The sequence below is a fragment of the Vanellus vanellus genome, assembly GCF_965231255.1.
Source record: "Vanellus vanellus genome assembly, chromosome: 2".
In the NCBI taxonomy this organism is placed as follows: Eukaryota; Metazoa; Chordata; class Aves; order Charadriiformes; family Charadriidae; genus Vanellus; species Vanellus vanellus.
In genome coordinates, this window is record NC_138906.1 from 146663601 (window position 1) to 146679922 (window position 16322).

The 16322-nt window shown below is 36.8% G+C and overlaps 1 protein-coding gene across 1 annotated transcript in view; it reads left to right on the forward strand.

Moving 5' to 3' along the window:
• Nucleotides 1-16322, forward strand: part of VPS13B (vacuolar protein sorting 13 homolog B) — a 499565-nt gene that overhangs the window by 366439 nt on the left and 116804 nt on the right. Inside the window, exon 34 of the mRNA XM_082499631.1 lies at nt 7306-8008. Coding sequence (XP_082355757.1) covers nt 7306-8008 — 703 coding nt within the window. The remainder of the gene's footprint in view (nt 1-7305; nt 8009-16322) is intronic.

The following is a 16322-nucleotide window of genomic DNA, read 5'->3' on the forward strand; positions in this document are numbered from 1 at the left end:
AAGATCAGATCAACGCTAAACCATCATTTAGTTCAGTATATCTTTCTGCATGGAAGTGTGACCCAAATCCGAGACTGGTAAAACTTCAGTCTTCTAGTGAAATCTTAACACTGAAATATTAATGTCAATGTCAAAATCAAGCTGAAATTTTAGCTATTACGTTTTAAAGTGTCCAAGTGAAACATGCAAGCAGGCTCCCATGGAAAAATGCTGTTTCTTGGCTTTAACCACAAAAAAAAAAAGTGCAAAAATGAACAAACCCTTGCCTTTTCTAAAGTAAATATGTGTATTTATTTTAATCTGGATTTTTTTTAATAAAAACAAAGATATGAACTTAAAATTCTGAAATTAAATTTGAAAAATAACACAAAAAAGCTAATACTTTTAGTAAAAATATTAATGAAAATTACTGTTGAACAAAGTACTCTGCCAGATTTCAACTTTGTCTTTTTAAATTGAAAACGTTTCTTTAGGAAAAAAAAATTGAATACAAAAGTTTCTTAGTGGCCTTTCATAGGGTAGCAAAATAAATATACTGTTTGTATTAAGATTAAAAAAATAATTATGTTGGCATTAGAAAGGATTTAGCAATTGCGTATACCCATGTTATAGTTGAAACATTTAGCACAGCTTTGATTTATGAATACTTGGATCAGCGTTTAACAGAACGTAGCCTCTTACTCTACTTTTGAAGAGCTGGAAATACGTTGCACAAAGAAGCTGAGTTTGCATTGCTCCTTGCCATCACATCTTTCATGTAATTCCTGCACTATTGTGAAAACTACAATTGAATTCCTGTCAGGATTATTTCTGTAGGTCTGGGAGCTCATATACATCATTGCACTTCAAACTAGCATAATTTGTTTTGCAGCAAATTCTGCTTAAAAAGAAAATTCCTTAGTGGAAAAAAAAATACATTTGACTTTTATATGAAATAAACTATTTCAAATATTTCTGATATTTTTCTCGCCCCATTTTGGCTTGATTTAATAGTTTCCTTTTTGGAGGACAGCTTTGGATTCATGTTATACATAACTCTTTCTGCAGTTGGATTGATAGAAGTTGAAACGAGTCTGTCTAGATTAAATTGTAGGACTGAAGTTTTAATTTAAAGCCCAAAAGAGAAATCTTCTTAGAATGGAAGACATAATTTAGCAGTCTAAGATGCTTGTATGTGTGTCTTTTATTATATTTTCCACGTGACATTAATATGTCAATTTCCAAAATAATTTTGATAATGGACAGAATTAAAGTCAATCATATAGCTATTATGCAAAACAAAATTTGGTTTAGTTGAAGTATTCAGTAGAACAGTGTAGCAAACTTCGGTTAACCTAAAAAAAGGTTCTTTAGATAACAGTGATATGTCAAATAAATTTCTAAAATATTGGAGACTCTTTGATGGAGTAGATGAAGTACTTAGAACAAAGCCAGAAAGAAACTTTGTAGTGTTTTCTTCATAATTCCAGTTTAAGCACAACAGAGGAAAAAACAAAAGGAACATATGCCTTTTCTGTAGCTCAGTTTGTATAGTAGGCAAGATTTTTATTTCCCTGAAAATATTACTACTTTTTAGCAAAAGGAATAAAACTAGGTCGCATGCCACAGTGATGGAGCAGATGTGATTGGCACTTTGATTCTGTGGTTTCACACTTGTGACTCTTTCTGTAATTTATGTAATATGAAGAATGATCTCATGATTGGCTGAAGGGCTTTGATTAGAGTTAAGGAACAGCTATACAGAAGGCTAGAAATTTTACTTCAATAGTGTCATTATATAACCATAATTAATATGAGAAGCTGGAAAAATTATGCAGATGTCAATGCTTTTGATCTAGAGCAGTTGCACGTCCAAAGATTGTGTTGCTTACAGTTATTCTATTGATTAAAGAATTCTATTAATTAAAGAATTATCCAGTAAAAGAAAATAAAAGTGACAGAAATGTTTATAGCAAAATTTGCACATGCTTACATTTGTTATTGTTGACAACTCTTGAGAGTTTAAGAAAGTGAAATATAATGAAAAAGTGCTGCCAATTGTTAAACAACTCTCTCTGATTTGGAAAATGTGTTAATTATTGGTCTAAAGTATTAGGTTGTGCGTTTACCTTGATGGTTTTATTGCCTCTTTTTATGGAGTGAAAACTTTGAAGACACGTCTCTACTATCTCAATACTTTTAGCAGGGCTGGAAAATAAATAAGTTACCTGGTTAAGATTGCAGTGACCTCAAAGAGGACCGCTTGCCAATGTTGAAAAGCAAATATAATTATTTACCCTTGATTTTATGATGTTGTTCTTTGTGTGTGTTCTACAGGACATGCTATTTCCATGCCCTTTCACTAGATAGATGTATGTGTCTCATGCCCTATTGAACTCAAGGGGTTAAGCTAGTAAAGTTACCTATCTCAACACATGAAAAGGAAGAATTAGCCACAGTTCCCTAGCTACTAGTGTAGCTTTCAACACCTTTTCTGTGATGTCTAGTATTGATAGGATATATAACTGTGAAAGGACGAGAAAATGCACTGAAGTGATCTAAGTAAACTATCATCTTGACATGTTTTTTCTAGCTATTGAAAATCTTTCCATATTGCAACTCATTCTGACAGTGAAACTGTAGAATTCCTCTGATTTAAGTACCATCTGGTTATGCTCAAAGCTTTAAAGCTATTATCTCAGCATAAAATTTCAGCGTCCTATACTTTTTTTCTTCGCCAAACTATCCATTTTTAAGCCACAAATATTTTTCCAGTCCTTTCAGATTTTATCTAAAAGTATATTTTAACAGTATTTAAATAGTTCTTAAACAATAACAATTTATCTTGATAGATGACATGCTGTGTTTTTTCATTTTATTTTAATTAGCCATTGTGGAACCAAATTCCCTTTTGTTTTATTCCTTTGAATACTGTTTAATTATAGTTATCATGCCAAGTATCTTAAAGGTTATTTTACCAATACAGTTTCATTTAACATAAGCCATGTGGAATCAATAGTCCTGTTTCCTAAACTGAATGCTTGGAAAATCTTACATTCATATGTTAAGAGTACACATCCTTTCCTCATTAGTTGGAAAGTACAGGGATTTTGGCACAGGTTCTGTGTGGAAGCATTGTGCAGCTTTTATATGGATTTTGTTTTTAGCCTTTGATGACACTGTTTAGAATAGGAAGTATCTAATAAGTAAAGCATTTTGTCTAATGTGCTGCCAGTGTGTTTAATATATGCCTGGAGGTCTGAAACATTATCTTCTCCACTACAGTAATATGCATTTAATTCTCTGAAAGCAGAAGGTCGAACTTTTAAAAGGGACTCAAAGTACATTTTCAACTAAAATAATTTAAAACACATGGGATAGGGGACCAGAGTAATGTATAGTTGGTTTTTATGGTTTAATCATGATCATGTTAATGCACACCAGTAGCTAATTAAAGAAAACTTTTATTGTTCATTTTAAATGGGTTATGTAAAGAGTAAGAGAATTGATATAATACAGCCCAATGATAAATGTTACCATTACATTTGCTAACAGCAAGCTGATATGCTGTTCTTGACATCTTTAAAGTATTGGCCCATTTATTCCATAATAAAGCAAAGAATCTTTTAAGAGTTGTTATACTGAGAGTCATTCCTTCTCATATCCTTATCCCATTAGAGGAATACCTAAATGATTCCCAAGTTTATTACTAGGCGTATTTTCAGGTTAACTGTGAAACTTGGTTGGAAGGCTTGATGCTTAGTGAGCTGCAATTGATGCAAGAAGTTCCAGTGATACTTCTGCACCCTTATTTTGTACCCAGTTGTTATATAAAGCTGTCTTGCAAATCATTACTCACTTGTTCCAGCCTTTATGATATATGTGGTAAGAGCATACATAAGTCAAAGTTTCATTGTGGAACCGGGTGGCATGGAAAACTGTAATAGGATATGGTGTCTTTCACCTTTCGGGCACTGGTTCATATTCCATGCTGCTTAGTGCTGAGCAGAAGTTACCATCTGACTGCTGTTTGGTGACCTGCGTGAATTGATTCGGGGTCTCAGTAAAGTTTCTGTAGTCGAATGTCCACATAACAGGAAACTCAGCAGTTGGGACCAATTAGCACCCTTGCAGTAGTCTTTACAGAGAAACTATATTCTGAATGGGGATGAAGGCAGAGCTACTTTCCAGCCTCCCTTGAGGTGCTTTACAGAGACCAGTATGTTTAATAAATACTTAATTATAAAAAGAGGCAGAAAAGAACTAGGTCTCAAATCAAACCTATTTAGCTGTGAGAAGAGAGGACTCATTTAGAAACCAGAACTAGGCTTTCTCCCTCCACTCAGTCATACACGTGCAATGTTTTTCTCTCTGGAAGACTATCAACTTATGGATGGCATTGTATTTTCAATCCCTGTAGCCAAGTCAAGCATAACCTAAGTGTCAGGTAATTGTAGAAATTTCTGCTGCATAGAGGAGAACAAGAGAGTACCATGTAGGTACCAATAAGAGCGTCATTCACTATAGAACCATGCTTTCTAAAAAGATTTTTTCATCAGTCTGAGCTGATGGCTATGGAGCAATTAAAAATTGCTGGGTTTAGCAGCATATGCCCTCTAATTCATTTCAGGCAGCATTTCCATGAAATGATACAGCAAGATCATTTCACAGCTCCATCCCTTCTGTCTTCTGCTTGCCCTGTATACATAAGCAGTAAAACCATCTATACAATTTTTGAAAGTGCCATCAGTGCAGAATATTGGCAAAGCACTTTATAGTTTACCAGACAGAAAGGCTGAGGTGTAAATAGGCTAACTTTGCTAGGATATCAAGAAGAATCGGGATTTCTTGGCTCACAATGTAGTAATTCATTAAAATGGTCTCTAGTTATTTTTACAGAGGCTGCATTAAAAGTGGTATCACATTTACAAGTTAGTGATACAAGTCTGCCATAGAAATCAGCTGCAAGGAATTTTATTGGTTATTTGAAAAATATGTACATGAGTGAATCTGAAAAGATTGTAACCAGAGCTGGCAAAAACCTTTTCAAAGAAACTCTCAGCTAGTTAATGGTTCTGTTTTAGGATTTCCTCTGTAATACTTTTTTTCTATTATGTTCATTCCTTTAAAGAAAAGGAGAAGGGGGCTGCTCCCTTTGTTTCATAAAGCACAATGTAAAGGAACCTTTAAAAAAAACTGCTTTTCTTTAACTGTCCCACAACCCAATTTCTGCAGTTTATGTAGAATCTATTAATATTGCTGATAAAGACCAGTTTGAAGAAATTCAGTAATTCACTGCCCTTCATTCCTGTAGTTAAGCTGCTGATAAATTTTTTAAGTACTTGTAATTCATGGTTATATTTTTCAAGAGGAAGTTAAGGTATGGTTTGGCCTAGTTTATATCTCCCTTTTCAAAGATTCGCTAGAGTGGAGCAGATGAAAAGAAGCTATTGAAGTAGGTCCTGGAACAAAGAAATGAAATCATTGAGTCAATGTGCAGTGGCAGCCAAAAAAAACCCCAACAAAATATTGGACATCATCAGGATGGAGATTGAGAACAAGACAGATGGCATTGTTTTACTGCTATATAAAACCATAGTGATCCCACTTCTTGAATACTGTGTAGAGTACTCAAAAAGTGTATAGTGGAGTTACAGAAGTAGAGAAGGGAAGCTAAAATGGTGCTGGAGCAACTGTTTTGTGAGGGGAGACAGAAGAGGCTGGGATTTCCCTGTCTGGAGAGGGGAAGGCTGAGGGGAGCTATGATCAAGGTTTACAAAGTCATAGCGGCAGTGATAAAGCTGAGTGTGGACCTGGGTGTGCGATCCATTCGCTGCAAAAGATGGGGAAATGCAATGACACTAGAAGGAGATCGGTTTAAACCAGAGAAAAAAAAAATAAATTGGAACTTGCTGCCCCAGAACATTGTGGAGGCCAGACACTGACAGCATGTTCAAAAAGGAAGCAGACAAATTCATAGAAGTCCAGAAATGGTCCCTAAAACAACTACACAGGTGTGTACCACTGGCATCCTAAATGCAGCAGCTACAGATGATTGGGGAGTAGGAGAGGAAGATTGCAGGAAGTGGGCAAGGTCCACGATCCCTCTTGACAGAGTCTCCTCCTAGTGCTGTCAGAAACGGTGTACTGGGCTGGATGGGTCATGAATCTGATTGACTTGGGCATTTCTTGTATGGAGCAGAGCAGAAACAGGGCAGCACAGATGGAAGCGTTAGTTATGCTGTGGAAGCTATACAGGCTGAATGCATGACTAAACTCCGTATGAATCAGAGGAGTTGGCTATACATCATCATTATTATTCTTATTATTGAATTTTTGCAGGTATTTTTTTTTATCCAAATATTTTAGCATATGTCCCCCATTTCATCCTCAAGTTCTTTATAAGATTTCTGCATGTTTCACGGGCCGTATTGTTTTCTTCCTGAAGCACTGCTTTGTCTTGGATAGCTCTGTCTCTTGACGTGGTACTATGTGGTCCCTGGACACAGTCTTGCAACGTTTTGTTTCACTCTTGCATTTCCTGTGATAGAAGGAAAGTTCTTTTTACTGTTTATCAGTGGTGTATGCTTTCTTTTCGAAATATTTCTATATGCAAATGTGAAACCCTGTGAGTGTCACAGCCAAGGCCGTAGTAGCCTTGGTGAGCCTTGGTAAACTGAGAACTCGTACCCCACCACAGAAGCAGTCTTTAGATTGTGCTGACGTTTCCTTCCACTTTGGTGTTTTATATAAGGCAGCTGTCATTTCCATGACACTTAAGAAAAATGTTTTTTCTACAACGTAATACTTATACATTTCAGCTTACGATTTCCATTTAGTCTTTTTGTAATCTTGCAGTAGATTAATATTACGTTCTATTTCATATAATCATGATAAAATATTTTAGTGCCAAAGAGGACTTTTTGAGCATCAGTGCTCGAAACTGGAAAACAATTCTGACTGGGCTTTTTATTTACATTGCATTATTTCACAGAGATATGGTTTTATATTAGGCTATAAATTTCTTGTAGATTCTTTAGAGTTTAAATTAAAGAAAAAAAAAGTCATTTAAGCCTAGAAATCATTACTCTTGTTTTTTTCCTTCACATGTTCTTTTGGCACTTCATCTGTTGTGAGTCATCATTTCATTGGAACAGACACCTGCTGTGTTTTCGTGAGTGATTACTGTGTTAAAGTTAACTTGGCAGATACTTTTTATAATTCTCTTTTTTGACATCATGTTTATATAGCGATTGTTTGCTGCCACTGAAATGGAAACAGTTGGGATAAGGTTATCATAAGTTAATACAATATTTTCCTTTGCAGGTTTCCAAACAAGAGCAGAAAAAAATGGATGTGTCTGATGGAGGAACAGTTGAGACTTCTTCCCGTTATAGCGGGGCACAGGACAGCGGAATTGGCAGCGACAGTGTTAAGATCAGAATTGTTCAGATCGAGCAGCACAGTGGTACCAGCCAGCACCGCATTGCCCGTCCTTCCCGACAGTCTTCCATCGTGAAGAATCTCAATTTCATTCCCTTTGACATTTTTGTTACAGCGAGTCGAATCTCCTTGATGACTTACTCATGCAGTGCCTTACCTAAATCAAAATCAGTACAAGATCAGAAAGATGGTGAGAAAATAAGCAAAAGCTCCTTGAACCTTCCAGAAGCGGGCTCAGGTGGCAGCCATGGTACCAAGAAGCCCAGTCAGCCATGCATTTCATCCGTCACAGCAGATGACCTTTTGAACAGTAATGTTCCCCTGGCTACTGGGAGAAAAACGGGTCTTTTGTCACTGGAAAGTCTGCATGCTTCCACAAGATCGTCTGCTCGTCAGGCCCTGGGTGTAACTATTGTTCGTCAGCCTGGTCGCAGGGGAACTGGGGACATAGAGCTACAGCCATTTCTCTACCTCGTTGTATCGCAGCCCTCTGTGCTCCTGAGCTGCCACCACAGAAAGCAAAAGGCAGAAATATCAGTGTTCGACGCTGGTCTTAAAGGAGTAGCCTCAGACTACAAGTGCACAGGTAAGAGCATTTAAAGTTCATTCCTGGTTATAACTGCCACAATAATTGCACTTCTCAAAGTTACTGGAGCTGTGGAAAACAGCTGAGAGACTTCTAGGGTGTCTTTAAAAATCAAACAGTAAATATACATATTTTTGGGATTATACCCCACAGATGAATCAAGTTAAGTGTGTAAAATGTTTGAAATTAAGGTCTAACCTTTTAGCAGTTCTTCCTGTTGCTTGATATTACTTTCTCATTACCAGATTGCAATACGGGTTGTTGCATTACTCTAACTTGTGAATGTTTTCTAAGGAAGTAAGAGTTATAAGCCAAGCTGATTTCATATAAAGCATTTTTTATGACAGAATATCACAATATTTTCCTATATTAGCCTACTGATAAAATTTAAAGGTAAACATTGTAGAAGCACCTGGTGTTTTGATCATAAACTCTAAGAAAATTACAGTGATCTTCCAAATGACATCTAATGATGTCATGTATTTTAAGTTTTCATTCAGCTGAGTAATAAGGTTTTGCAAGAATTTCCTTCTCTTAATGAATGGCTTTTTTTTTTTTCCCCATATGGAAAGCTTATAATAACTATCATAATAACTGTTCAAAAGAAAATAATCTGAAAATTTCTTTTTCTGTCTTATCTGTACTGCTGAAGAGAGAAATCAAGTTATTGCAATTAATTTGTCTGACAGCCAGTACTGGGTGTAAGAATTTAATGAGATACGTCATGACAGAGGATTGGCCAAAAAAAGTGTAAATGACGAGAGATCTGCTAAACGTGTAGCCAGAAGTGTGGTGTTTTAAATTGTTCACTGAATGAGAGCTGTAGGTAAAATACATTGACCTTTTTTTGTTGCCAGAGTTCATACAGCACATTCGTTGTGAAAAGTAGTATATGGGTTTTTTCTGCAGCTATACCGAATCTTTGCTGAATGAGATGGTGTCTTTTGAAAATTGACACTAAAATAATGTGCTTTTGCAAAAGACTAAAATTCTATTTTTAATAGACCTTAAAATTTTTTCAGAAATCTGAATTATAGTGGAACTTTTAAGAGGGATTAAACAGTGAGGAAGATTAGACAGCTGGAAAGATGATGTTTAAAGTAGGGACAAGATTCATGCTTTGCCATGTTTTATCATTCTTCCATTTTCCTGTTTCTCTGTTGTTGCTGTCCTGTTTTGAAAGAAACACAGCTGTGTGATGAATTTTATTTACTCCAAATTCCGATGTATATTTGTTAAATACATCGATGTATATTTGTTAAAAGGTGGTTATTGTAGCAATTAATGTGAAAAGAATTAACAAATCAATTAACAAAGCAGAGCTTGAAGGAAAGTTGGAGTATTGTAATTTAAAGATCAGCACTTCATTAACTCAGTGTTTTGGAAATATGCAATAGGACTTCTTCATTTCTCATGTCTGAGGCATTCAAGTATGTCCTTGTACAAGGTGCTACTACATTACCAATAAACTGGGCAAAGTTCTCTCCATCCTGCTCCTACAATTAACTTCTGAAGTCTTTCACCATCTTCATATCTATGGGAGCAATTCTAGAGAACGCAAGCTGTAATAAAGTCTTCCCGCAAATTGAAAGCACAGAAGCATGGCAAGAAGTTGTAATAATAAAGAATAGTAGGAACATACAGCCTGAGAACTCCTCAGTCACCAGCAGTTGTTCAGTGAGACCCAAGGAAGTCTTCTTCGAGGACCAAAGGCTGCCCTACATGGGTCTTACCCTTTTCTTTGGCTTTTTGTCTCCATGTCAGGCAAAGGTAAAAGAGTGTGGAGGCAGGAGTCAGACATTATGTGAAGGCAGAAGTTCTGGTCTCATCCTACTGCCTTTGGGGGCAGTAGTAAGTACCTTACTTGTGTATCAAACAGAATCCTGTGTTTGCTACTGAAGCACTAGAGCTCTTTTCAATAGAGTTTGAGAGGTAGGTGACAAAGTTCTAGTGCCTAAAAACACCATCCTAAATGTATTAATAAGTTAATAAAACTAATCCACGCTTCGTCACACATTAACTCAAATGGCAAAATAGGTAGTATAAAGTTTCTACTGCCTCTTGTTTAGGAAGACCTGCTGTGCTTGTAATTGCATCATTCTGGATTAATGTTGTCATACCACTGTAGTAACATGTTAATTTTGGAAATTTTTTAGTTTTCATTTCTAGCACACCTCTTTGAGAGAAAATAGTCATCAACTACAGGTTATATATATGTGTGTGCATATATATACACACATTCTCTATATATCATGATATAATAGAGCATCAGGAGCTTTGCATGGCAATTTATGCACTGCTGCAGTCAATTTCATCAATCACGCCAATTTTTCTTGAAGCTGTGACTATTTGCTGACAGTTTTATCTGAAAGAGATGTATCAATCAATTTAAGAACAATATAAAGTTTATTTGAAAGAAAAAAGTTAGCTTCTCTCCCTCTGTACAATAGGTATGCACTATATTCCTGTATTTCTCTGTATATCAAGGAGTGGAGGGTAGGAAGAGGGCATAAATGATGATTAATTTACAGTGAATGTTGCTAAAGGACATTTCCAGTTAGTCTCGCTAGAAGACTGCTCTTTTTGTGTCTGTATGTATGCATGCAACTATCTCTCCATAGCCTAAGGTAGGATGGGGAAGAGGACACAAGCTAAAGATAAAAGGTATATTTTAACTAGATTATAAGAACTGATGGAGCATGTTCCCCCTTAAAAAAAAAAACACTTAAACAGTGGGACTAGGCAAGCAGGCCTGAAGAAAATGTTGTGTGTGTTACATCACATGGTGGAGATAGGCAACAACACAGCAGCAGCTCAGAAGGTTGGGCCTATAGCACAGCAAATTTCATCACAACCTAAAAAATTGAGACTTGCCTGGGCAAAAGGGAAAATACAGTTTGGTTTATTGGCACTCCTATGGGGATGGTTTCTCATTACTTACATGGTTAAGCTTACATAGTTAAGCTATATATGAAATATGTAGATTATATCCAAAACATGCTAATAAAAAACTCTACCATTTCAAATCATCATTCTGTATATATATATACACCATATACTCTGCATAAGAATATTTTAGGAATGTTTGAAAGCATTTGAAAAAATTGTTTTGAATCAATTTTGTGTAATTCTGAAAACTTGACTATTGTTAGTTTGAAAGTACTAGATTCAGATCTTATGAAATACTGTGCTATTTTTTGCGGCTTTTCTGCAAGACAAAACTACAGTTCTGAAACAACTCTCAAATTTGCAAGGCAGATGCAAATGCAAAATTCTATTGTGAAATGAGGAAGGTATTTTTTGATGGACATGAGTTCAGAAAAAACTTTGGGGTAAAGAGTAGTTCGTAAACAGGTAGTTTGATGAGAGTCTGTTTTATGAAGCTTTGAATAAAATAGGGAAATTATCCTGTAAAACTGCACCAGCATGAATTTTAAAGAGAATAATAGTTAATCCTGGGCTGGTGACAAAATTAAGCTTACTACCTTATGATGATTTGCTGCTTTGAGCATGTGTAGAAATGAAGTTTTTAATACTGTTATGAAGCCACATATATTTTATTTCGACAAGAGGTTTGTTCTTATTTTTGAAAGATTTTAATTAAATAGAGCTTAAAATTCAGGAACTAGCACAGTAAGCTATCACTCTTTTTTGTGACAGAGAGTATTACACAGTGGCCAAACCAGCAAACTTTATGCAAAGAACTCGGCTCCTCTGTCACTATCTGTGTTATTTTTTTGCTTACTTTCTGAAACATGAAAGAAATAAGAACTTAAGAATAAAATAGGAGGAAATAGGCTATTTAAAACTTAAGTATTGTTAGTGTGTTAATTAGCAGTTAGTAGCAGCTTATTTCCATCAGGCCAGTGTCTGATGTGGGAGCATTTGCCTGCCTTGGAGCTAAAGACCTGATGGTTGTGCTTTAAATTTCCTCAATCCTTCTCTCCAACCAAGTCCAATGGCAAGTCTGGACTCCTTGTGCAATGAAACAAGTTTGTAGGAGGAACAGACTTAGTAGGTTATTAAAATGTTAGCTCAATTTTATTACAGTTGTGCTAGACTGCTTGATTTGTGTTTTAATTTTTTTTTGTAATTGCACAGCTTGATTACAGTTATGCTACCACCAGGTATAGGGACTTCAAATCAAAGTAAATAAACTAATGGAGTAAATATTAACAGCTTAATAAGCACCATTAAAAAGACTAGTTGCTCCCTGAGTTTACTTGTAAGATTCTGTATAAATAGCCTGAAAGATACTATAAAACAACATTTTTTTTATTCAGTGCTCATCCTACATTTAACAAAAAGGCATCTGCTAACCGTTAGTTTTTGCAAACAGAGCATTGGCCATTTCCACTTAAATAAAAGTGGGTGCAATTGTTTTTAATGTAATCTCATAAGCTGCTTTTATAAATATTTTTTTAAATCTTTATTTGCTTTGTTTCAGGTAATGTAATCCAGATACAAAATTGCCTCATTTCCTGAGCATTGAGCTCTGGGCATTCTTGAAAAATCTTTTTTCTATTTGTTTGTTTGTTTATTTTCAAAGAGGAGGTTGTGGTGCTCCGTTTTTTAAGGGAGTGAAATTTCTCAACAAATATTTGTTATGCATGGAATTTCTTCAGCTTCCACCAAAGAAGCATTTGAAAAAACAGGCATTGTGAGGCCGTCCAGAATTTTTTTTTTTTTTTTTTTTTTCACCCACGCCTTTGATGGCAGGGGCTCCATGAAGAGCAGATGCAGTAGCTGAGACCACATGTAACCTCTGATCTAATGGAAAGCCAAGGCTGCACGGAGGGCAATGCTTGCTGGCTCTGGCAGGAAGTCTGATTCACGGCCTCTCTGTTACCCTGTGCTTCCTGCGAGACAGAGGGAGGATTTAAGGCTCTTTCCTAGCATAGCATTAAGGGACTTCTGCTTGAGTGTCACCTGTTCCCCTTCAAGTATATTTATTGTCCTGTACATCTGCATCCATGGACAGGGTCAGGGGGGTGGGGTTGCAGCCCCCACCCGTAAAGACAAGCTGGCCTGGGAATGTACGTTCCTCAGGTTACTGTAAGTGCTGATTTTTGAACTGCCTGACACAGCACTTGTGAGTACGCTAGTAGAAATGTTTTCCCACTTGTGTTCTTTAAATTCCAATGGAAACCATTTTTAAAATAAGACCAAACGTTCCACTTCAGAGTTTGAAACGCAGAGATGATTGCAGCATCGTACTGGCTCTTAAAATTGACTGCAGACCAAAATATGATTCATCCATTGAAATAAAAGCTTGTTGCAAAGCTCATTTGGTCTGGGTAAAATTCCAGCGGAACAGGCCAAGTTGCCGTCCCGCGCACACGCTCGGTAGCCCTGTCCCCTGCCCGGCGGCTGCTGGGGTGCTGTGGGTCCCTGAGCCCCCCACTAAAGCTTCCCACAGGCTACGCCCACTGAGCTGCCCTGGCTCTCAGCTACAAACTGGAACAAAACCACATTTTGAAGAATAAAAATCCTCAAGATGTGAAATTTCTCCTGCCTCCCTCCTTTCCTTTCCCCTCGTTCCCCTTTCTCTTTGGAAGTTTGGAGGTTGCTGTCTGCTGTTAAACATGAGAAGGGGGGGGGCAGGGAGTAGCAGGTGAAATTAAAAGCTTATAAATTCAAGTCAAGTTTGGGAAGGTACTTCATAAACTGTGAAGTTTGGAATTGAGGTCTGGACCTTAGCAAGACTTTGGATGTTTGGGTGGATTAAAAAATGGCCAGAGATTATTTTTTTTCCTGATAAGAAGGGGGGCATAAATGTAGACTTACTGAAGGCCTCACAGCTTCTCAGTCTTACAGATTTTAAATTAAAGTCTTGATTGTCGATCTGTGATTGTTGTCTCACGATTTTTCTTTTGCTGCCACAGACAAATTTTTCACATGGTGTAGAGGATAGAATTTCTGGCCGTCTCCACTGCTCTTCCCTTCTCAAGCCTTTCTTTTTTCTCTCTCGGCTCGCTGCAGAGTAATTCTAGCCTCTCTTTTTACTTATATATGCGTCCCTTGGGTTTTCTCCAGCGTTTTCTTTATACAAATAACTGTAAATTTAAGTGTTGATTTTTGAGAGAATCATAGAAAATGGAAATGGAAATGACCTATTATAATAGATTATTCAGACCGGTTCCCTGCTGATACATAATTGTTCCCTATTGTATATTTTATAGTGTTCTGTCAAGTGCATTTTTTAAACATTCTGAATGTTTCCATCATTTCCTTGAGGGAGAAGAGTCCTTTTTCTAACAGCTCTCTCCATCAGGAATTCCTCACTTTTCAGCCTGAATTTTCTTTTTCATTCAATTGCTTCTCTGACGATTCCTATTCCCTTGGCATAGGGATTTATTGATTGATACTGTTTTATTCCTTTCCTGATCCTTAATCCTGTGAAAACGCGTATGATGTTTACTACCTTAGAAGGTATTTTAATCAAGACACACATATTTCAGTCTTTCAACCTTTGACGTAAATGAATTTGCCCTACAGAGATACATTTTATAGCTCCCATTTGGAAGTTCTTTCAGGTTTTTTAGATATACACCAGCATAGCCAGTTTTGAAAACTCTGGATTTTAGCTTTCTTCTCATTATGTAAACACTTAATTATTGATCTGTATCTGGTGTATTTGGATATATGGTCAAGTCTGTAACCCAGGTCCCAAATTAACCGTATGCCGTGGGCTTGGACTAGAACTCAAACTAGTTCTTTGCATAACCCTTTGGGATTATTACCTCCAATGCAAAATAGTGTCAATGCAAATGTCCTGCTTTCAGAATTAGCTCAGTTTCAGAACAACACAGTTTCACTTGAACCTGTTGGAGTGGGTCCAGAGGAGGGCCACAAAAATGATCAGAGGGATGAGGACAGGCTGAGAGAGTTGGGGTTGTTCAGCCTGGAGAAGAGAAGGCTCCAGGGACACCTGGTTGCAGCCTTTCAGTACTTAAAGGGGGCCTACAGGAAAGATGGGGACAAACTTTTTAGCGGGGCCTGTTGCGATAAGACAAGAGGTAGTGGTTTTAAACTAAAAGAGGGTAGATTTAGGCTAGATAGAAAGAAGAAATTTTTTCCAATGAGGGTGGTGAAACACTGGCACAGGTTGCCCAGAGAGGTGGTAGGTGCCCCATCCCTGGAAGCATTCAAGGTCAGGTTGGACAGGGCTCCAAGCAACCTGATCTAGTTGAAGGCATCCCGCTCATTGCAGGGGCTTGGACTAGATGACCTGTAAAGGTCCCTTTCAGCCCAAACTATTCTATGATTCTATAACTAAAAAAAGCCCAAATGCTTGAAATCAGTAAGGCCAGTGCTAGGTTAAATGTAGTATATTTTGTTGGACTTGGGCTAATTTTGTGCACTGAGGTTTCCTTGTGTTGTGTTCCTAATTTGTAAATTCTGGAGTCCTTCTCCAGAATTCATGTATCCTAGTCCTGCAGTGCCCCAGGTAACGAAGAGGAGATGGTGCTGCACTCCTTAGGGACATGACAGAGCAAAATAATCTCCTGAGAGCCCCATGGCTCCTTTATTTTTTTGATTCTGTGCTTAAGTGCTGCAACTCCCATTGCCCTGAGGGCAGTGTTTGTATAGCTAATGTATTATGTCACGCAAGGATTTTCTGCTATGTAAGTTCTTTTCATTAAAGATATTTTCATCTTTAAACAGCTACAACTTTAAGATAATTATTAGGTATTTTATAACATAAACACATCTTAGGATAATAGGAATACCTGGAAATGTATTCTGCAAAAGAAATGCTTGACTAAATTTACTGGATTTTCGGAAAAGCTGGTGGATGATCCAAGTTGCTCTACACAGCATGTGATGATTACTGTTCAGAACTGAGACAAAATAATGGCATATTTCAACATTTTGCCCCATATTGGTACACCTATATGTTTATACTTATATTTCTGAAGGAACAATAACTTAGAGATAAATTTAATTGATTTGATGTTCATTGCACAATATTCAGTAGTTTTTAGAATGTTTTACACTATATATTCTGAAAAATATTAGCATATTACTTATTTATGATGCGCTACTAGCACAAAACAAGTAGTATAGTATAGATCCAAATCAGAGATAACATCCTTGCTCAGAATGACTACAAAACTATATTTTGGGAAAAATGTGCACTTTGGTGATGAAGATTTTTTTATTATGATGATTTTCAGTATACTAGGCAAACTCCAGATACAGGAAACAAGATATTCCCTAAAGCAGTTACTATAGAAAAAGGAGTGTGCCACACCATTCTGGTTAGTGTAATTAAAGGAAAGGGCTAAGAACCATAAAAATGTAGAAGTTC